This window comes from Arvicanthis niloticus, chromosome 1 (assembly GCF_011762505.2).
Source record: "Arvicanthis niloticus isolate mArvNil1 chromosome 1, mArvNil1.pat.X, whole genome shotgun sequence".
Lineage (NCBI taxonomy): Eukaryota > Metazoa > Chordata > Mammalia > Rodentia > Muridae > Arvicanthis > Arvicanthis niloticus.
In genome coordinates, this window is record NC_047658.1 from 90426327 (window position 1) to 90449923 (window position 23597).

The window sequence follows — 23597 nt, forward strand, 5'->3', positions numbered from 1 at the left end:
AAAGGAGAAGTGGGTTTTTTGGTTGGTTGGTTGTTTTTGTTTGTTTGTTTGGTTTTTTGTTTTGTCCTCTTACCCCCCCCCCCCCCCAAGTAATACATTTCTGGAAAACATTTAGTTTTATTGAGCTGTAATTATAAAAATATTAGCGAATTGTACTATACTTAACCCATTTTCAGATCCATGTTTAAAACAGACTTTTCCTTTCACATTTGCTTTTGCATCATATTTGGACACTCAGAAACTTCAAGATTAATACAGTATAAACAACTTCATTTGTTTTAGGTCTTAATATGGCTTACGTTTGTTTATTGGAAATTCTAAGCTTATGTTGGGGTTATTAGCACGCTTGTAATTGCACAAGTATTTTTCACCATGTATAATTGTTCCAAATTTCTGGCTCTTTGATTTTATAAATGTTAATCTGTTGGGGTAACTGTTAAAGAATCTGTTCTCTTGGCAAAGAAACAGTATTGGCTTACCCAATAAGGGGTTTTCTGGAACTCTAAATAGTTATGGAATCATTTAAAGGGACCTTAAGAGCTGATATCAGTGGCTAAATGTCAGCTGGTTGTTTAAACAAGTTATGTTGTGAAAAGCAGGAAAGAAAGAATAAGATACAGAACCAAACAAAATAGTTGAATAATTGAGGTATAATTTTAGTAATAGTGTAGGTTTTGAATCTTTTTCTTCTTTTAATTTTTTTTTTTTTGTCAGGCAGCTGCATAGGTCTTGATTCTGTGAGGGTACCTAGAATTTAGGTAAACATTGTAACACAAGCATGATTTTCTACTTCTTTATGATTGGGCAGAACTTGGAATCTCTTCACTTGGCCTTGTTTGAATTCCAGCTCTGCCACTTAAAATGACCTTAACTTTTGGCAGGTCACTTAGCCTCTGTCTAATCTATGAAACAGGAGGCTTGGGCCATCTTAGTTACTAAGGTCTGTTAGACCCCCTTGGGTTACATAAAAAGAGATCAGATGATGTCAGTGTCCACAGAGGGCATGTACAATCAGGTGGGAAAGCTCTAATATGTACTCAAGGGTCAGAAGGAGATGGCATTCCATTCTTGTGCTTGAGGCGTTTCATAAGATCATTAGATATTAAAAAGAAAAAATACAGGCATTTTATGGCACAAAGTCCAGTGAGATGGGACCAGTTTTTGTTTAAGGTTAAGGTGCTTTGAGTACAGAGAAAGGTTATTAGATTAGATTAGATGGGCATATGCTTCATTTTTCCTGAGTTAAGAAAGTATCGCTCTTTACCCATTACTATCCTCCTCAGGAAGTCATGGTTGGTAGTATTCACCCTAGTAAACGCTAAGCATTTTCTGGGAACCAGTAAAGGGAAGAATGTTGGCAAACTTAACAACTTTTTATCATCTGTCTGGTATATCCATCTAAAAACTTTGTATACCTCCTTACCCCTGAGTGTCTGGGTGAATTAGGTGTTCGCAGTTCTTCTGCTTTACATATAAGAGGTTTGAGGTGTATTCTGGGGTAACTACAGGAGTTCCTACCATTAGTAATTTCAGAAGCCATCAACCTTCATGCTGTGTTTAAACTCTTTATTGAAGGTAAGGTGTTACACTTTGAAAAACTGCAAAATTTCTTTTAGAAAATAGAACCTACAACTGCATGCAGCATGTTTGTCTTGGAGTTTCTCATCATGGACACATTTTGGACCAGCTAATTAATTATTTGAGGACTGTCTTTTGTAGTGCAGGATGTCCACTGTTACCAGGAGTACCCCTAGTCAGTATTTGTAATGATCAGAATGTTTCAGATTCTAACAAAGGTCCATGGGGGGGGGGGGGGGAGGAGGTAGGGATGGAGAACATTATTGTTGGACATGGAAAGTCCTAAATATGTAAATGAGTAATTTATCAAGCATCTTTTTGTATCATGAAAGCCCAGCAAACCCTAGTATGTGTGTCTAGCTTAGAAGCTCTGTTCTGTGTGGGCCAGAGTTGGGTTGGCATTCTTCTTTCCTGTAGTAAGTAGCAAATTCTTACCAAGACAGTGCCAGGTGTCAAGCAAAATGGCACTAGGAATAAATTTAGCTAGCTTTTAGAATTAATTGTTGGTCTTTAGAATTCTCATTCTGTCAGTACCATGAACATTCAAAAGAGGGAGCTGTGATGTCTAGATGAGGGTGACTACCATTGGAGTGGGACTAAGGAAGACCCAAACCTAGAAAGCACACAGGAATTTTGTGTAGCAGAAATAGCAAACAGTTAATCAGTCTTAAGACATGGGGTGTGGAGGTCTTTTACTATAAGGCTGAAAACTTATACATGATCTTTAGATGGTCTAAGGAGCCACTGTCTACCTTCTGGTAAGATATCAGTGTGATAGGAAACTTTAAGACTGGAAATTATGAGCAGGTATAATTGTTCTCTAGGTGAAAGCTGATGAGGATTTGCATGAAAGTGGTGTAGAGAAAAGTGAGTAAGAGTGCATCCCGAGATTTCAAAGCGGGTGAGTTGTGAGAGGAGTTCATATAGCTAGAATTCTCCATTTAGGGTAAAGGAGAGTGACCCAGCCTCAGAGTAAAATAGACTTGTATGAGGAGAAACAATATTAGTTAATTACCAGTTGAGAGGGGAAACAAATCTTCCATTAATAGTGTAATTTAGTTGATGCAAAACAATTTTTTAAAAATAAGATTTTGTGTGTATGGGTGTTTTGGCTGCATGGATTTTTGTGCACACATTGGACCCTAGTACTCATTGGAAGCCAGAAGAGGGCATCTGATATCCTCTAGAAGTGGTGTTACCACAGGTTGTTTAAACTGCCACGTGGGTGCTGGAATTCGAACTGTAGCCAGTACGCTTAACTGCAGAGCCATCCCTCCAGTCCCCAACTGTTGTAATTTTGAAAGTATTTTTGGAGGCTAAAGTTACAGAATTACTGAATACTCAGAGCTGGACCTTAAGGTGGATATCAGCTGGTATCATTTTTTCAAGTGAGAAAATTCTTATTGAGAGACAGTCTTCAAATGAGAGAGCTGGGATTCCAACAGGCCTTCTCCACTTCTAGTGTTTTCAGTACCCATTAGGTAAGATATAACATGTTTCTGCTTTCTTTCCAAAAATAACAATGATGTCAGTTATTTCATGTGCATTCTAGTGATTCCTATAATTTAGATGTAGTGTGTAAGTAGAAGTTAACATAATTTGTGATACTGATCCCAGCCTCCAAACCAACTGTTAAATTGTATAACAAATATTAAAGATGCTGTAAACCATATACCATCTAATGTGGGAAACTTTCGTTTGCACCATAAATGTCTGGAACAGAGGCAGTGTCACAGGAAACTCAGGGCAACAGGAGTGGTTAGGGTGTGTTTCTAGATAAGGTTGTCTGTTCTTGCCATCATCCTAATTTTGTTAGACTTTTCTGTTGCTTTCTTTGATGTGGCTTGTAAGCCAGGCTTCTTTCTAGCTTAATTTAGAGATTATGTACAAATTAGTTGCTAGAATAAATGAATGCAGACTGTGAACTTAACTTAAAATTGAGAATACTCTGGAAATTTTGAATATGAACATCACAAAAATAGTTTAATGTTTTGAATTTTGGCATATTAAATATATCTGAAAGTATAATTTGAAAGACAAAGTCTTTTATAGTTTCATTTTATGACAACCCCAGGAATATTGCCCATGATTGGAAATACTAAAACAGGGTATGTTGTATATATTCCATTCAGTCTGAACTAACCTCACTCTAAGAAAAGTCCACCTTCTATTTTTCATTTGAGGGCTGGAGAGATGAGTAGGCAGTTAAGAGCTCTTGTTTCTCTTGCAGATGACCCATGTTCCATTCAAGTTCAGTTCTTAGCACCCACATTGGCTGGCTCCCAACCGACTGTAACTCCAGTTCTGGGGGATCTGATACTCTCTTCTAGACTCCATGGGTGCTTGTACTCATACATACAAACATAATTAAAAATAAAGTTAATCTTAATAAAAGGTCATTTCTAATCTTTAGCAAAGCACCAAAACTAGTATAGCACTGCTTCTCAAGATTATTTTACCATGTTTTATCATTTACACCCCAGACCCCAAATGCAGAAGTATGTTTATACAGTAAAGAGCCTCTTGTGCATAAGTCAGCGACCAAACATGGAGTGTTTAGCTTCACCCTAAAGTTTGGTCCATATTTTCAGTTGTCCTGGTGGGTTTTCTTTCCACCATTCCTTAATCTAATGTTGCATTAGCTATCTTGTCTCTGAAACTTCCCTGCTACCTCTTTGATGACAGTGTAATTTTTTGGCTAGTTGTTTTGCAAAATTCAATTTGGGTTTGTCTGGTTACCTCTGAATGACCAGATTGAGGTTAAATCTTTGTGGCTAAAGTGTCCCACCAATAGTGATGTGTGTGTTCTGAGCAAATCCCTGCAGGTGCTCTCCTTGACCTGGACTCTAGAGAAAGTCAATTCTCGGAAGGATTATTCAGCACTTGCACTTTGATGCTGGCCTAGATAGTGTTTTTTTCATATTAGGAAATACTACATAGTTTAACTTGAAACTTGAAGTGTTAACTTTACAAAAATTGCAAGTCTACTTTAAATTTAAAGGTTGTGATTGTTACCTTAAAGCTAGCTTCCTTATTGGTGGATATAAAAGTCGTTTTCAACTTTGATTAGTGATGATCAAATAAATTTGGTAAGAAAATGAAACATTGGTTATGTTTGTAATGTGTATTCTGGCGTTGTTTGTTTGTTTTGCTTTTGAAACATTCTTACCAAGAAGCTGAAATTTGGGATTCTCCAGCCTTATACTTCTCAGCTCAGAGATTATGGATCCAGGCCACTGTGCCTAGTATTTAAGTTAGTTTGGCCTCGTGGCCCTAGACAAAGCAATTATGCTGAGTATACAAGGAACCATAGGTGAAAAGAAGTACTTTGAAAAACTGAATATGTGTTTGAACAAAACAAAGCAAAAAAAAAAAAAAAAAAAAAAACCAAACAAAAAACCCAGAACCTAACAGGATACGGTATTTACCAGACTTTCAAAGATTTAGTGTGCATTAGAGTGGCTGTCAGAAGAGCAAGCTGAGATCAAAAAGAGTAAAATGTAACTGAGGCAGGCTTTCTTTTAGTCTTAAAAGGAGGTCTACTAACATAAATATAGTTAACAGTCCTATTTAAGACATTTTAGATTAAGCATCTTTTGCATCCTCTGTGTTGAGTTGGCTAGGCAGCAGAAATCCTTTCTTGTAACCAGGGAGAAGCATTTGCATTTTCTGCAGTAAAGCAGTAGTGTTAGGTCACAATGACTCAGCTTCCCATTTTAAAGGAACGTTCAAAACAGATTGAAACCTAGTTGAAGAATTTTATACTTTGAATCTTAAAAGATATTTTCTGCAAACAGCAATTGATTGGATTTTGTATAATAACAAACAAGACTGAGCCAGCTCACTTGTTTTGCTGTTCGTTCATAACTATGGACCATGTGCTAGGATTCTTTAGTGTTTGTGTCTATTTTACTGTATTTCAAGCTTGTATTGATTCATTGTCAGCACTTCATTCCTTTTAATGAGTGAAAGATACCATCCCACTGCGCAGATTTGCCATCTTTTATTTGCATCAATATGTGATTTTTTTGTTTGTTTGTCTGTATTGCCAGAAATTGAACCCAAAGCTTCAAAAGCCAAGTGTGTACTGCACTACTAAGCTACACCTCAGCACTCTGCTACTTTTATTTATCTCTGAATCATTTAGTAGGCATTTCAGTTGTTTTCACTGAAGGATTGCATAATGCTGCCATTCACATTTATGTACTAGTTTTTATATTGATGTCTTTTTATTACTTCTGTTAAATATCTCCCTGGTAATTAAACTGCCGGTTCTGTACAATAGCTGTAACTTTTTAGGAGCTGCCAGGCTGAGTACAATGCAGTCACCCCATTCTCCACTTCACCAGCAGATGCTCTTCTTCACACACATCCTTGCTGACACTTGTCCTTTTTAATTGGGAGACAGTCATCTTTGTGGATGAAGTCATCTATTGTGGTTTTGATTTGCATTTCTCTAATGGCTAATGAATCTTTTCATGGCCTTTATTGGCTGTTTGATTTGGAAAAAATGTCTATTTATAGTCTTTTGTCTGTTTTTAAATTTCAGCTTTGAGTTTTGTTTGTATTTCTTTTTGAAACAGGGTCTCACTGCTACTCTGGCTGGCCTAAAACTTGCTGTGTCGACCAGGCTGGCCTAGAACAAACAGAAATTCACTTACTCTGCCTCCTAAACTGCTTAAGGTCTTGACCCCCATACCTGGCTTGTTTTGTTTGTTTCATGTAGTGCAGAGTAACTGCAAACTTGATATGTAGCTGAGGATTGACTTGGAACTCCTCAGTCTCCTTGCTGCTTCTCTCCACATGCTGGGTGTATGTGTGCATCAGTCATCACATCATTTTGGGGGGTTTATTTTGTATTGTTGAGTTGAGAGTTCTTAATGTAGATTAGAACTAAGTCCTTTATTTTATGTATGATTTACAAGTATTTTCTTCTGTTCTCTCTGCTCTTTTCATCTTCTTGTTGGTCCCTTGAAGCACAGATACTTATCAATGATAGTTCTGTTGCTTGTGCTTTTGATATTAGTTCCAAGGTTGGAAAAATTCCCTTTTTTCCTCCTAGGTTGCAAAAATGTCTTTGTTTTCTAACAGTTTTATGGATTTACATTTAGGTCTGTCATCACATTTTGAGTTATTTTTTGTATGTGATGTGAGGGCACCAATCTCATTCTTATAACTTTTTAGTTGTTTGGCCCTATTTGTTGAAAAGATGGTTTCTCTGGTATCCTTGAAGGTCAGTTGCTCATTATGCAGGGCATTCTCTCAGGAATCTGTGTCTTTTGGTCTGTTGGTCATCCTGTCTTCATTGCTGTAGCTTTGTAGTTAGGCTTGAAACCAGTAGCAGGGGTCCCCCCAGTTCTTATTTTCCGAGTTGTGTTGGTCTCCTGGTGTTTCTATGTGAATTTTAACATCAGCTTGTCTGTTTTAATGAAAAAGTTGAGCCTTGGATAAGAACAGTTTGTAGATCAGCTTAGATTATATCTTAATAACATTATCATAAATACGTTCTAGTTATTTAGGCCTTTATTTTTTTCAAAGATATACTATGTTTTAAGTACATAACTTGTACTTTTTAAAAAATTCATTCCTGAGTATTTTGTGGTTTTGATGCTATTAGAAATGGAATTGTCTCCTTCATTAGTTGGTAAAAGGAATAGAAACCAGGAGCTTAACTAAGTATGCTAAGTATGTCCTCCATCCCAGCTACACCCGCAGTCTCTGTTGTCAGTGAATACAGATAGATTTCCACCTTCCTCCTGGTCTTGCTTTGCTTACCCTATTGACTGAGCTCTCCTTCCGTTTCACTTAAGACTTACTATTGTTATGTATTTATTTAACGTTGTGTGTGCATGGCTGTTTTTCTGTGTGTCTGCCTATGAAGCCAGAAGAAGGTATTGGATCCCCTGGAACTGGAATTAGAGAGGGTTGTGAGCTGCCACCAAACATGAGCCCTCTAAAAGAATAGCTCGTTCTCTTGACCACTGTGCCATGTCTCTAGCCCCTGTTGTTTTTGTTTGTCTGTTTCATATAGTATTGAAAAAGAATGTTCAGATTGGCTATGTTACTTATTTGTTGTCACTAATGTAAGCTGTGGGCTTTTCTGTAACTACCCTAGTCTGGTTTAATGAAGTTTTCTTCTACATCCAGTTTGATTGCTTTTCTTTCTTTCTTTCTTTTTCTTTTTAAAAAATATTTATTTAATGTATATGAGTACACTGCAGCTATCTTCAGACACACCAGAAGGCGTCAGATCTCATTACAGACAGTCGTGAGCCACCCATATGGTTGCTGAACTCAGGTCCTCTGGAAGAGCAGTCAGTGCTCGTAACCACTGAGCCTTCTCTTCAGCCCTGATTGCTTTTCATGATGATAGTCTTTTGAATTTTTGTGACTGCTGCTCTTATATACTGATGCCATCAATAACTGTCTTCATTCTTTTAACATTGTAGTACACTGACCTTTGTATGTTAAACCAACCTTTCATTCTTGAAATGAATCCTTTGATATGTTGAACTTTTTCTGTCTGTCTTTTCTTTCTTTCTTTTTTTCTTTTTCTAAGACAGGGTTTCTCTGTGTAGTCCTGGCTGTCCTGGAACTTGCTCTGCAGACCAGGCTGGCTTCCAAGAGACCAGAGTGTTGGAGAGTAGAGGTGTGTGTGCCACCACATCCAATGTGTTTGTATTTCTTCTAATGAATATAAATCTATATTCTTCCTGTAATAGTGTTATATGGTTTTGGTATACCATGTATGGTTGGAATCTGGGGGTGTTAGCGTTTGCTTTGGGGTGTATCAGATGCTGTATTGTGCTTTAAGAGTTGTTTTTTTGTATCCAGTAACATTTTCTCTATATTCCCGCTCAGCCTTTTTTTCTATCCTACCTGTCACTCAGTGTCTTGCAGTGAGGTCCATGTAGCTAAAACTTGTTTGGAAGAAAGGTTCAGCATGTAAACAGTTCTAAAGATTTATTTATTTTTTTATTTATATGAGTGAGTACACTGAAGCTGTCTTCAGACACACACTAGAAGAGGGCATCAGATCCCATTACAGATGGTTATGAGCCACCATGTGGTTGTTGGGAATTGAACTCAGGACCTCTAGCAGAGCAGTCAGTGCTCTTAACCACTGAGCCATGTCTCCGTGATTAGTGTACACTTGCTCAGTGCCTTCAGTTAGCACTTTATCTGTTTTACCTGATCTAATCTTCACAACAACTTTTTCAGGGATGTACAGTTGGACTTTATTAGTTATAGCATAGAGGCTTATGAGATGTTAGTTTATAAGGCCACACAAGCTGCTGCTGGATCTGAATTTTAAGTTTTCCTTTTCTCGACATGGGCCCCCAAACTCTGCACTACAAGCGAGTAGTACTTAGGAAGGGCTCCTTTGATCTGGTCTTTGAAGAAATTGTGTGTGGGTGGGAAAAGTGAAAGGAGTACAGTTACAGCATCTTAGTAAGGGAAGGAAGCAGGCATTGCTGTCTAATTAAGACCCTCTGTGCCAGGGAGTACAGTTCAAGGAGAACCGGTTTTTTTCCCTGCACTAGTAATTAGTTCTTTCTGGAACATCGAGATTAACATCTAAAATAATTAGACCATGTATATTGTTTAATTGGAGGTCAAGGGTGAGGTCTGTATTGGTTGGAAAGAAATGTGAAGGAAGTAGTAATTGAGCTAAGCTTCAGAAGGGGATGGGCTTAGAGATTTAGGTAGGCAGCTCGCAGTCTGAGTGAGCGTTAGGATAGACAGCCTTGTACCTGGTAAGCCGTGGAAGAGTGTCTTTTCACAGTGATGGGGAATGATATTACTGCTCTATTTCAGGCTTGTAGGTCCAAAATAAATATTTCCAACACTGTATTCTGTAGAGTGCTGCTTTCCTGATGGTGGGATATCTGTTTTGACTAACTTCCAAAGCCTGAACTTTCATTATTTCCCCCTTTTATATGCATAATATTGTTGCAACTTGCAAACAAGATGCCCTTCTACCCCTAAAAACTTGTATGTCTATATTCCACATTCAAAGGCATTTTCTTAGTAATTACAGTGCCATTCTCATCATTGGGGAGACAACACTGACATTCATGATTGCTAATGCAAAGATTTTACTAACATTTTCTGTGTTGTCTCAGCTCTGTTTGTTACAGCAAGGCAAAAAGAATAGTTTTTTGGGTTTGTTTTGTTTTGTTTTTCTGGTCGAAGTCATTGCAAGGTCACAGGTTGTATTTGGTTTAGCTTCCTGTACTCTGGAACTGGTTGGCAGTCTTTGTATTTCAGTTTTCTGGTGTGTAAAGAGTGAAGGCTGTTTTGTAGGTTGCCTCTCTGGAGCTGTGTTTGGGGCAGGAGCAGCCTAGGACTGAGGTGGGGTTTTTTTGTTGTTGTTGTTTTTTGTTTTGTTTTGTTTTTGTTTTTTGTGGTGAAGTGTATGAAGTTACTTTGTCTCATTGTCACGATGTTAACCAAGTGATCTTCACCCTTCTCCCTCATTGTTTTCTCAACTCTGCTTTTCTTTCTTGCTGGTCCCCTTTCAGCTTCAATGTAGTCCATTCTCCTTTTGTATCATTTTACATTAAAGTCCTCTGTTCTATTGAATGTGTTGTGATTGAAAATAGCCTCTGTTACACTCCCTTGTTCATAATTATTTTCACTGATACCTTTTTTCCATATTAGTTTTCTTTGTTACAAATTTCATTCTGTTCTGTTCACTTTACTGCAGGAGTTATTGGAAAAACTGACCCCAACCGACTCATTCCCTTACCAATTTTTGCTGTAATTGGATTTCTGTCCTGCTGTCTGCTGGTACTAGTTAGGTTATCAGTGACTTACAATGTAGTACTGACTAGCTTATTGATGAACACAGAAATCAAGACTGAGGAAAACAGTAAAGCCAATAGGAAGTGCAATGGGTGGGATATATGAAGAAGGAGGACAGATGATCTTCTAACAGATATGATGTGGATTTTATAACCAGCTTGAACATGCAGTTGATTGAGTGTGAGGGTGACCTGCCACCAATAGGCTACTTGGGCCATCAGAAAAGTTGCCTCCTGTTTCCTTTCCTTTCCTAAAGCAACTAGAACCATCTGTATTTAAAGCTTGGACTTTAGAGGCTAGTTAGTGTCTGTATCTTCATGCTGTCAGCTGTCCCACTGTGTTGGCTGTCTTGCATTTTCTCTTTGTTTTCCCTTCGAATTGTGGTTTGGACATTACACATTCACTGGGATTACTTCCTTCTTACCATACAAGCGATGTGCTTCCTATGTTTACCAACACTCTTGTACACTTCCATTCTGTATCCCTCCTGTTAATCTGTCAGGTTAACCAGTCTCTATGCTCCCTGGGGTCCATGTCATTCTGGACTCTCTTGACAGGAAAAGCTCCATTTTTTTTTTTTTTTTTTTTTTTTTTTTTTTTTTTTTTTTTTTTGTGTCCGTAGAAATCCTGCCTCTTCAGGTTTCATAGTTCACTAGGAGGACCTACAGAACTCAACATGTAGCTGTGTGGAATGTTTGTAATTTTGTGCAGTGGTTTCTGTACAGGGGTCTTAGTAGGTAGAGTTCAGTAATTAAAAGGGAGGAAAAACTTCTAGAGCATGACAAGTAAAAGTGGGGAAATTCTCAAACATAGTGGACAGACTAAGCTGATATAAGCTGATAATGGCTTTTATTAGGGGCAAGGAAACACCCACACATACACACAGAGAAAGAGATGGGAGGTGGGTGGGGGAGGGTAGGAGAGAGAGGGAGGGAGAGAGAAAGAGAGAGAGAAAAATAGAGAGAGAGAGAGAGAGAGAGAGAGAGAGAGAGAGAGAGAGAGAGAGAGAGAGAGAGAACACACACGAACACACACAAATACAAAAAAAAGACTCCACAAAGCAAAGGGGACTTTGGAAGCTGAAGTCCAGCCTCTTTTTGAGGGATGGGGGTTTATTTTTTAGAAGTTTTGAAGGGTCTTCTTCCTCTAGGGTTGGTCAGTTTGAAGAACAGAATGGCTGATTGCCACCACCCACCTCCCCGGCTGTGATGTAAACATCCTGATTGGTCTTGAATTTGTTGAGGCAGACCATCAACAGAAGACACTAGTGGAGGGAGAAAAAGCCCACAAGGCCTTTTTTAAACTGCCAGGCTTTTGTCTCAGGCCAGGAGGGTAAGGAAGAAGCCAGCCATCTTGGAAGTTCATCATCTTCATTACCTAGTCATGGATGGCCCCTCTCTCTGTTCTTCTACATATATCAGGGAGTGTGTCTAACTCTATGTGCCTCTGAATGAAAGGAAATTGAAAGAACAATCAACAAAGGAAAGAGGTGAATAGGGTAAATAGTGGAAGAAACTAGTTGTCAGCTTCCACAATCACACCCCATGCAGCTGCAGAAGACATGCAGAATCTTCCCTGCATCAAAGGGAAACGTGCTTAAGAGATTTACCAGAAGCAGGGTTTGTAAGAAATTTGTTATCCTTGGACTGGAGAGATGGCTCAGCAGTTAAGAGCACTTGTTGCTCTTGTGGAGGGCTTAAGTTTGATTTTTGGTACCTATATAGTGACTCACAATCACACATAACTCAAGTTCCAGAGGATCTGAAGCCCTCTTCTGACTTCTTGGGCATTGGGCACACACATGTTGTGAAGACATGCAAGCAAAACAATCATACACATAAAATAAATATAAGCATAAATATTTTTTAAAAAGAAAATTATTGTCGAAGGTTTCTGTTGGATTCTGGTCCTGTATCATACTTTGGCAGAAGGTGTTAAGTAAGTTGAATTGTGGTATTTGTGCAGTTGAGGTGCTAGGTACCTGTTATCACCAGTTAGGGAATGACACAGGCCAAGGATCATCCTGTAATTGACACCTACTGTGTTGATTTTGTTAACTCTTTCAGTACACCATGCAAGCCTACTCCCATCCACATGCCTTGGCTATGGTTTAATGTTTTCATGTAGATTGTCCTGCTGCTACTATTTTCAAGTATGTACCTATGAATCATTCCCTTTCCAGAGGCTTGGAATTAATGGATCATCTGAGAGTGCCATTTGCACATTGATGATGAATAGATGCTTGCAGATCTTAATCCTTAGTTCATATTCCTAATAGGAGTGAACAATAATTCCTTTGGAAAGAGATATTAGAAGAACTGACCCTCAACCTTAGAAAGTGTAAGAGTGGGAGGTGCCTCCAGTTCTGAGGTGTACATTGTTGGTTGGGGTGGAGCCCTGGGCCTCTAGCACTCTTGGTTCCATTCATATCACTCTAATCTTCTGCCCAGCTTGTTACCTTTAGCCAGTGGTACGGAGACTTGTAGTTTTTAGGTTTTTAACTGTGGAAAGGTTGAAGAGTAGATGAAAATAGAACACAGTGAGTAGTCTGCAGTTACCCTTGTCCATTTTCAAAAATTGGCCACTATTTTGTCAATTTTGTTCCTGTCAGTTTTCCTTTTGTCTGTGTAGTGCTGTTGTAGGTATGAAAAAGTGAAATCAGATCTAGTATTGGAAATTTTTTTGTACTAAATTAATGTATGCTTTCCATAACACCTCAAATTAGAAATATTGTTAATATTCTCTCTCTTAAAGATAGGGTCTTCTATATAGCTCAGGCTAACCTCAGGCTGGTGTAGCTGAGGATGGCTTTGCACTCCTCATCCTCCTACTCTCACCTTCTGAGTGCTAGGACAACAGGTGTTGGCCACCATACTGGGGCATGTCTAATGTACTTCTTAAACCGTTTCTCTAAATCCTATCCAGCTATAATGATAGCTTCCACTGATGTTTCCATTTCAGGTTCAGGAGGTTATCTTCATGTGTCTTCCTCTATGTTTAAAATAATACAAATGTAACACTGGCGCTCAGCTTAAATAAATGTTTTGTTTTTTGTTTTTTGGGTTAGGCTGTACTGCCACAAGCCTTTAATCCCAGCACTAGGAGGCAGAAAAGCAGGTGGTTCTCTGAGTTTGAGGCCAGTCTGGTCTACAGGACAGGCTGGGAATAGTACTGTTTGTGAATGTATAGCTAGTGTGTTTTCCTTTACTGTGTTAGGGACATTCCTTCCAGTGAGTAAACAGGTCAGCTCCTTTTCATTATGCTTTGTATGCAGCAGTCATTCTTTATTGATGGGCCTTCCAGTATTTGCATTCAGCTCCCTTGAGGGAGATTTGCAGTGAATTTTCATATACATATGTCTTATGGTCTAGTGCTTTACTGTTGTAAGTCATATCTTCAAGAATGGTGTGGCAGCCGGGCAGTGGTGTCGCATGCTTTTAATCCCAGCACTTGGGAGGCAGAGGCAGGCGGATTTCTGAGTTCGAGGCCAGCCTGGTCTACAGAGTGAGTTCCAGGACAGCCAGGACTACACAGAGAAACCCTGTCTCGAAAAACCAAAAAAAAAAAAGAAAGAAAGAAAGAAAAAAAGAAAAAGAAAAGGATGGTGTGGCAGGTTAGAATAAATATTCATCTTCTGTTTATCTATATTATAACTTGCTGTATTGTTGTCATACTTTCCAAAAGGTTTTATGCTTTCTTGGTTTTTTTGTTACTGTGTTTATTCACTGTGTATGCATGTGTATGTTACAATATACACACAAATCAGTACACATTTCTTTCCTTTCACCACATGAATCCTGGGGCTCAAACTCAAGTTGTCAGTCAGGTTTGGTGGTAGGCGCCTTTATCTGAGGAGCCATCTCACTAGCTTGTCTCTTAGTTTTTAAAAACTACCCAACTGTTCAAGTTTACACTTTACAGTATTTTGGTGGTTTGAATATGCTTGGCCCAGGGAGTGGCACTATTAGGAGGTGTGGCCTTGTTGGAGGAAGTGTATTACTGTGGAGGTGGGCTTTGAAACCCTCCTCCTAGCCACATGGGAGACATAGTCTTCTGTTTGCCTTCGGAACAAAATGCAGAACTCTTAGGTATTCAGCGCCATGCCTGCCTGGACACTGCCATGCTTTCTGCCAGAATGATAATGGACTGAACCTCAGAACCAGTAAGCAAGCCTCAATTAAGTGTTGTCCTTTATAAGAGTTGCCTTGGTCATGATATATCTTTACAGCAATGGAAACCCTAACTAAGACAACTATTTATTAGCTAAGGTCTAGTTTTCCCCTTATCATCCCATAAACATTCACAAGAAAAAAATATGAAATAAATTCATTTATTTCCTTCCCTCTCTCCTTCCTTTCTCTCTTTTTTCTCCTCTTTCTCTTTCTCTCTTTCTCTCTTTCTCTCTCCCTCTCCCTCTCTCTCCCTCTCCTTCTCCCTCCCTCCATCCTTCCCTCCCTTCCTCCCTCCCTCCCTCCTTCCCTCCCTCCTTCCCTCCTTCCCTCCCTCCCTTCCTTCCTTCCCTCCCTCCCTTCCTTCCTTCCCTTCCTTCCTCCCTTCCTTCCTCCCTCCCTTCCTTCCTTCCCTTCCTTCCTCCCTCCCTCCCTCCCTTCCTCCCTCCCTCCCTCCCTCCCTCTCTCCCTCCCTCCCTCCCTCCTTCCTTGACAAAGTTTCTCTATATAGCCCTGGCTGTCTTGGAACTCACTCTGTAAATCAGACTGGCCTCAAACTCACAGAAATCCATCTGCTTTTCTTCCCCCTGAGTACTGGGATTAAGGGCTTGTGCCACTACCACTTGGCAAAAGAAAAAAAAGAAAAGAAAAAGAAAAAAAGTAACATACATTTATTTATTTATTTATTTGTTTATTTATTTATTGTCTGCTGGGAGTGGAGTAAGTAGAAAGGTGCCATAGCACAAGGGTCTCACTCCACCAGGATCAGAGAACCACCTGCAGGAATCAGCTCTTTCCCTTCACTGTGTGGGTCCTGAGGATGGAATTCATGTTGTCAAGGTTGGTGGTAGGCAACTTACTCACTGACTCACATTGCTGTCCCCTGAATGTTTATTTAAGATCCTCATTGCTGCTTAGCAGCATACACATAAAATAAATATTAAAAAAATCATATGAAGAATCCAGTTTATATACAACAACATTTACGTTTTCAGTATAGGTAATAGATATAACATGTATACAACTATGTAATTCCAGAGCATTTCTGTCTCCTACAAAATTCCCTCTGGGCACTCAAAGGCTTTAAGTAGTACAGGCTATAAGTAAAAATACTAAGTTCTCATTGGAGAGCCCAGAGGGGGAGCCCAGTGGCTTTTAGATTTATAGAACTATAGCTTTGAAGTATCTTGCCACTGGCCTTGAAGGGAGCAATAGCTAACATTTTGGTACATGTAAAAACCTAGAAAAAGATGGATGGATGGATGGATGAATGGATGGATGGACCTAGAAAAAAGATGGATGAGTAGATGAAGAGAGTGAGTGAGTGACCGTGTAGTGGATGGTAATGACAGTGTTGAAGAACAACTTCCCTGTCCTTTGGATGTCAGCCCCTGTTACATTTTGAGATATCTAGCATGTGTCTTAAGTATTAGTGATGCTTGCTAACTTTACAAAACTAATCCTAAAATAAAGTTTGAGAAACGTTAGAGAATGGAGAAAAATCAGAAAAACCAGCCTGTAGTTGACCATGAAGAACAAATGCTAATAAGACTGATATCTTGACACAAGTAAGGTAGACAGTATTTTTGGGTGCTACTGAGGACCAGTGTATTAAATCATCACTCCTTATCTCAGCCTTGGGAAATAATGTAAAGTAAACCTGCTTCCTCATGATAGAGGAGCTTACTGTATAGCATAGGCTGGTATCAAACTTGTGCATGCTGGTATTTGCCACACACACCTGGCTGTATCTCAGTTCTAGCATGGTGACAGGGAGGCTGAAAAAAGCCAAGGAATTAGAGCTGTTGCATTTTCCCTGTCTTAGGAGGAGAACATGGCTTTATTGCCTTTGTGCATACCATCGACTCTGCTACTCTTGTACACTGTGGTCATCTTGGCCTTGGACTGATGGGATGGTCCTTACACAGAATATAAGAGAGTACAATCATAATGCATTTGGCATGAATTTGTTATTTCAATTGTGTACAATGCCACTTACTTGTATTTTCTTAGTCTGCTTAATGTCCCTCAATTTTTTTGATCAGAAGAGTCAGGTTTAGGCTCTCTGCAGTACATTATAGCCTCTTCTAGTTTCCTACATACTTGCCTATCTTTCTGGTTTTATCTTGTTTCATCTTCACTGCCATTCAGCCTTAACAAGTGGTTATGTTCCCCATTGACCCTCCCTTTGTGGCTCTCTGTTGTTTGTAGTATGTCCTCCAGAAAGCTTATTCAGGGCAGAGTTGCATATTATTTTTATGTATGATGGTTTTCTTCAATATGTAGAACAGTTACTCAGTGGTATCATGAAACTTAGACTCTAGGCTGACTAATGTGGGTACCCAGAGTTTCCTCCACATATTTGTAGAGTTCTTTTCTCAGTACACTGCTTGAATGACAGGACTAATCCAGAGCATCATGGGAATGGATAGGCCTCACTTGAGTGATGGATGGAAAACCAGTAGCCTCTGATAAGAAGAGCTGTGCACTCAGGGAAGAGACCTGTAAGCCTCCTTTGGAAGTTTTAGTTTCCTTAGAGAGCATTGTTTTGGTTTTAATTTGGTTTTTAGAGTAAATGCTTTCTGTAACCATTTAGGCAGGAAAGGCTCAGGAATTAGAATGGATCTGACTTTTTTATCCCTTATGCCCGCGCCCCCCCCCCCCCCATTTCTTTCTGTTCTGTTTGAGGAGTGGCAGGTAAATCTAACTAAGACTTGCGTGTTTATTACCAGGTATGACTCCTTTTGTTGTAGTTCACTAATTAGTTTTGAATAGTTGTTGCTTTCTCCCTGAATTTCAGGAGATGGAGGGAGAAAGAAAGAGGAAGTAGTTTACCTAATCCTGACAAGAAGTTCTTTTTTTTTTTTTTTTTTTTTTTTTTTTTCCGTTTTTCAAGACAGGGTTTCTCTGTGTAGTCCTGGCTGTCCTGGAACTCACTTTGTAGACCAGGCTGGCCTCGAACTCAGTCCACCTGCCTCTGCCTCTGCCTCTCCCAAGTGCTGGGATTAAAGGCATGCGCCACCACTGCCTGGCAAGAAGTTCTTTCTGTTGCCAACTTTGAGATTCCAAAAACTTAAATAAACTAATAACATACATTATAGCTTATAGTATCCCAAAGAAAGAATAGTTTGAGATTTTTATAATTCTGAAATACATAGTACCTATTTATGAGTAATTTGTACTCTAAAAAATATCTATGGCTAGGTATGTAATTCAGTGATAAATTTCTTGTCTAAAGTGCAGAGCTCTGGATTTGATCCAGCATCATAAACTATGTGCACATGCACATATGGTGGGGGGGAAGGAAGTATCGCAGTCCATCAGCATGTAGTGCTGTATGATAATTGGGACCCTTAGCAAGGTAACTACAACTTACCCAAAATTGGAAGGAACCTGCAGCTTTTCAGTGTAAAACTATCAGTTTTTCATTTGCCTTACGTGATATGACATGGGATGAAAGCTCTTGTACTAGCAAAGGGAAGCTCTGTTAATTAAAAGTCATTGTACTACATGATAGCTATGCTAGGTTGCAAGTTGTGTTGAATAAAGACAGATTTGCTCTTTCTTATAAGTGAAAATGAATCTGTATGCAACTTTATTTTTATTTCTAAATCCATTTTGGGAAAGTTAATTGCAACTGTGTGGTTCAGGGATTTAGTGCAAGAAGAAGAACAGTTGATGGAAGAAAAGAAAAAGAAAAAAGACGACAAGAAAAAGAAGGAAGCTGCTCAAAAGAAGGTAGTATATGATACACTTTGTTAAGCAGTTTGAACATAGAATAAAAGGAAATTACTCATGACTTTGTTAAAGCATCTGATTTTAAGTTTGTTAACTTCATTGAAGATTCATTTTAATATTTAATGTCTTTGAATGTGCATATATGTTTGCCAGATATGTAATTCAATGCATAATCTTGCCCATACTGAGTTTTTCAAAGGTAAGTACATCTCATGGGGTTTATCTTTCAGTTAGTGATTCCTATGTATTTCATTATAATTTTATAAGTGGGGAGAACACAGAAACTTAATGGCTGTGAAGATACAGAGGGTTTTGATGCTTTACTTGTTCATACAACCTTAGAGTGACATGACCATCAATTTTATTTAGCCTTCTTGCGCATCAGTTTCTTTATGTTTTGTAAAACAAGTGTTGATTTAAATGAGGTAATAAAATACATGAGCAAAGTAGGAAATAAAGTAAACTGTATTTAAGCAAATCATATTTAAATAAGTTTTGACATGATAAAGAGTAAAAGTCCCCTTTAATTTAATGCCTGTGCTGAGTTTCTAAATTTTCACTTTTAAGCAAGCCCTAAGGTGTTTGTTTATTGGAAAAGAACTCTGTGTTCAATACAGGTTAAGAAGCTGGAGCCAAAGCAAGTATGCAAAGGCCACTGACCACATATCTGCCACTCAGTCTTCTCTGTCAAATTATGAAGGACCTTAAAATGTTCCAAAAGACCCAATAAACCACTATGTATTTATTTTAGTGAAAAAGTACTGCTGTGCTCTTTAAATATGTACTTAGGGAAGGTATTGTCTAGGACCTTATCATTCAGCACAGACACAAAAGGCATGATGCATGAAGCATGTCTTTATGGGAAGCTGTTGAAACACAAAGGAAGAAGATAACTTAGCCTGAGATGGAGCAAAGGGATAGGATATTTTCTCAGAATAGAAATAAGTCAGGTGATTAAGGAGCAGAAAAGTACCCCAGGCACTCAGAACTAAGGCTTTGTAGCCTGTATGTATTAAAATATGGAGGCTTTGAGGGAGGTGGTTGTAGGGAAGGAGTATCAGAAGATAGTTCTGAAGCAGTGAGTGATGGGTAAAGTCTCTTCTTGAGACTTTGAGTGTTTGTATTTTTCCTCAGGAAAATGTTGAATTAGATGGGAAGAAATTGGAGTACTGATTTAAGGAACTGTTGAAATAAACCATAGAATTTGCTTAGTAGCTATGAAGATAGAACATCCTAGCTTTGCTTTTAGATTCCATTGAGTGATTAAATATATTTGGGATCCGTTACTCTGCTTAGTGAGTACAAAAAAAGAAGTGGTAAGTTAATTAGTTCCAGGTGTGCTAATCTTTGTGCACCATTGGTAGAAGTAATAGAGTACAGAACCATTTGGAGAACTGAGTGTGAGGAGAGATAGTAGGTGACGACACTAGTCATCTGTCAGTCCAATCTGGCCACCCTCAGGGGAAGCTGAAGAAATATACAGATGCATCACAGGTGTTTGGATAGGGCTCTAGTACAGAGGCTTGTGTTGGCCGGTGCCTTGAGGCCCCACCAGAGGCTTTTTGATGTTGGATGGTCTTTGCAATTTGGTCCGTCTGTATTTGGTATTAATGAAAAAGTTGTGTCCTCAAGTTAAGGTTGGGAAAAACTTACTGTACAGAGGGCCATGGTGCCATTTGCCCGTAAAAGAACTCTTGAGTTAAACTAGAGACTCGTGATGAGGCTAGTTGGTGTGCTTAATGTAGAAACTGGTTTGGCCAGCATCTGAGTGTTGTTGCCTGTCTTAGTCAGAGTTTCTGTTCCTGTACAAACATCATGACCAAGAAGCAAGTTGAGGAGGAAAGGGTTTATTCAGCTTACATTTCCACATTCCAAAGGAAGTCAGGACTGGAACTCAAGCAGGTCAGGAAGCAGGAGCTGATGCAGAGGCTATGGAGGGATATTACTTACTGTCTTGCTTCCCCTGGCTTGCTCAGCTTGCTTTCTTATAGAACCCAGGACTACCAGCCCAGGGATGACACCACCCACAGTGGGCCCTCCCACCCTTGATCACTAATTGAGAAACTGCCTTATAGCTGGTTTTCATGGAGACATCTCAAGGGAGGCTCCTTTCTCTGTGATAACTCCAGCTTGTGTCAAGTTGACACACAAAACCAGCCAGTACATTGCCTTAGGCCTTGTTGGTCCTAAGGAGTTCAAGATATAGCTGGTAAGTTACAATACAGCAGATCTGGGAAAGAGCCTAAGGTAATAATTAAGAATATGTGTTTGGAATTTGAGGAGATTCTGCAAAAAGATGATGCTTAGTCGAATAGTTTTAGTCATCATATAGAAGTAATGGCTCAGCTGTGAAAGTTCATCTTTGCCTTCCCTCACAGTCAACTTATCACCAAGTCACTAAAGGTGCCTCCTTGTGTATGCACACATTTACATGGAGTTCATGAATGGTGTTTGCTTGTCATGTGTCAGATCTGCAGGGACAGCTCTTCATTTTTTCCCACTTCCCTGCCTCAGTGGCTCCAGTCTCACTCTCATTCCACAAGAACCACCCACCAGATGCTGAAAGAAAAATGGCTTGCTTTTACCAGATCTTCCACATGCCTACAGTATTGCTATGTATCCTTTCAATTCACTGAACAGTCTAACAGAAGTTAAAAACCCCTAATAATTGTTAAATTTCATTGTCCAGACTGCCAATGTAAATACAGCTTCTCCAAATTGCAAAAAACCAGCTTATAACTGAATTTGAATGCAACCTGTTGGCAAAATAAGGACAGCTGGTATTTCCATACACTGCTACCAAATAGCTCCTTAAAAAAAGAAAACTTCCAGATTGGCCCATATGAAAGACCATGAATCACAAACTGTTAAGACAAGGTTTGTGGAGCTTTCTTTTGTTTTCTGTAGGAGCTAGCAAGTATATTCCAGTATAGGAGACAAACATGAGTCAGGTGGGCAGAATCATTTACATGCATGTTTGAACATAAGTTCATCATAACTCACCTGCTCTATGTATGAACCTTGCACTTTCCCTTCTGAAGAAGACGATGTTAGCAGCTATCTGTTCTAATCTGTTTGTGTTCAGTATAAAATGACTTCAGTGGCTAATGTTGGTTTCATCATGGCAACAGATGCAGAATTCAAGTTGAAACCTCGTTCTCTCATTGGGTATCTATTTACAGCTCTACCTCAGCACTCTGTTTTCCATGCAGTGTTACTCATACTTTTTTATTTTTTACCATATACAGGAAAACTTTTAAATTGGGAAATTATATATAAGGAACATTTTATAATGTGATAGAAAGTGTAGGTTCTCATGCTACAAATACAGAAAACACGTAGACTTAACTCCCTAACAGCACGTGTACTTTTGAAATCTAACTTTATGCCAAGAGCTATTTTCTGCTTCAAATAAAAAACCAAATAACACAATTTTTTTGTTTAAGTGCTAGATATTAAACACAGAGTGTTGAGCATGCTAATAAGCTAGCTCTCCACTGAACCAAATTCCTGTGCCTCTCCCTCTTGATAGCTTATTTAGGCATCATCAAAACTCACTGCATCATCAAAACTCACTGCATCATCAAAACTCACTGCAGTATTTTAACATCAACGGGTCTTTTATTTTGCTATTTAAGCATATATTCAAATATTTAGTGTTTCTCCAAGAAAGTCTATTTAAAAATTAGGTACTTTAAAAAAATAGTATTTTCCATTCTAGTAAATGATCATGATAATGAGTTAATAACTTCATTTTAAACATTTTTCTGTTCTAAAAGCCTTATCCTAATAAGCTGGCAATGTATGTGCAATACTTTTTATATGATGAAGAATCTCCTGGTTCTTAGACCTAAAAAATAATTTGATAGAGCACAGATATATAGCTTCAAACTTAAAGGGGAGATTAGCAGGACCCCCAGGTTCCAGTTCTATAGGAAAACTTTTAAAAGGGATCTTAAGGGAGGTGTAGTAAAGACCAGGGAGATTGAGAAATGGGTTAATTATGAGGGATAACTTAGACCATCCTTCACATAACCATGTAACTTAGTACCTAGAAAGTCTGTGGTGGTGAAGTGTTGGTACAGCAATGACACAAGCTGGAATTTTCTGATAAGATAGATTTCAACAGTTTTGCTATTTATGTTGCTGTTACTTTTTGAAGGGGTTTTATGAATGTAAATTACTAAAGCCTAAGAGAGACTTGGACTGTAGAAATGTCTGACTTCTTCCCTCCCTTAGATCTGAGTCTCATCAGAGCATTTCTCTGAGGCATTGGTGCTAACATGATCAGACTGAGGAAGTGCTTGTCGAGGGCAGTGAGATGCTCTTCCTACAGCTCTCTGTTCCCATACACCTTACTCTTCCCTTAGTATTCACCAGACCAGGGTTCTAGACTAGGTGTCATTTGCTAACTCATAGAAAAGACTTTTGAGTAGTTGTTATCTCAGTTTTAAAAAGTGAGTTGAACTAAATTAATTCTTTATTCCTTGTGTCTTAGTTACTTTTCTATGTGAAGAGACACTGACAAAGGCAACTTATAGAAGGGTTTATTGGAGCTCACAGTTCCAGATGACCACCATGGTGGGAAGCATTGTAGCATAGAGTCAGCATGGCATTGGGGCAATAGCTGAGAGCTTACATTTTGATCAAGCAAGAGGCACAGAGAGCTAACTGGGCATGGTGGGCTTTTGAAACCTTAAAGCTCATTCCCAATGATATACTTCCTCTAATGTCATACCTCTTAATTCTTCGCAGTCAACAAACTGGAGACCAAGTATTTGAATATTAGAGCCTGTAGGAGTCATTCACACCACCATAGTTTATAATATCTGGACAGTGTTGTCAAGGATCAGAAAGGAGAAAGACAGAACTGAGAATGAGTATCAACTCATTTCCACATGTGAGAGTTAGAGCCAAGAGCAATTTAATTATACTGCGTTCTTAGACCAGCCTACAGAAACTTACTTTAAGAAGCAAAATTCTATTACTTCCATTTCCTCCTCACCAGTTGTAATGAGTGCTGGATTTCTATCAGATTCATTCCTTCACCATGTTAGGTCAGTGTTCTCAGGGTTAAGTAATACCATGTATTACCTCCTGGGGCCATTCTCTGTTGGAGATATAATAGTGGATGAGGCTGGTCATTGTTCTAGAGCAGTTGGTCTCAAACACCTTTAGGGATCAAATGGCCCTTTCAATGGGGTCGTCTGTGGCCATCGGAAAACATTGACTTATACAGTGATTTGTAACTACTAAATTAGAGTTATGAAATAGCAATGAAAATAATTTTATAATTGGGGATTA

At 38.9% G+C, this 23597-nt stretch overlaps 1 protein-coding gene across 6 annotated transcripts in view; it reads left to right on the forward strand.

Moving 5' to 3' along the window:
• The window catches only part of Tnrc6a (trinucleotide repeat containing adaptor 6A), a 129563-nt gene that overhangs the window by 62293 nt on the left and 43673 nt on the right, over positions 1-23597 (forward strand). For all 6 annotated transcript variants that reach the window (XM_076942226.1, XM_076942208.1, XM_076942215.1 and 3 more), the window contains one exon: positions 18206-18293. In XM_076942226.1, coding sequence (XP_076798341.1) covers positions 18206-18293 — 88 coding nt within the window. The remainder of the gene's footprint in view (positions 1-18205; positions 18294-23597) is intronic.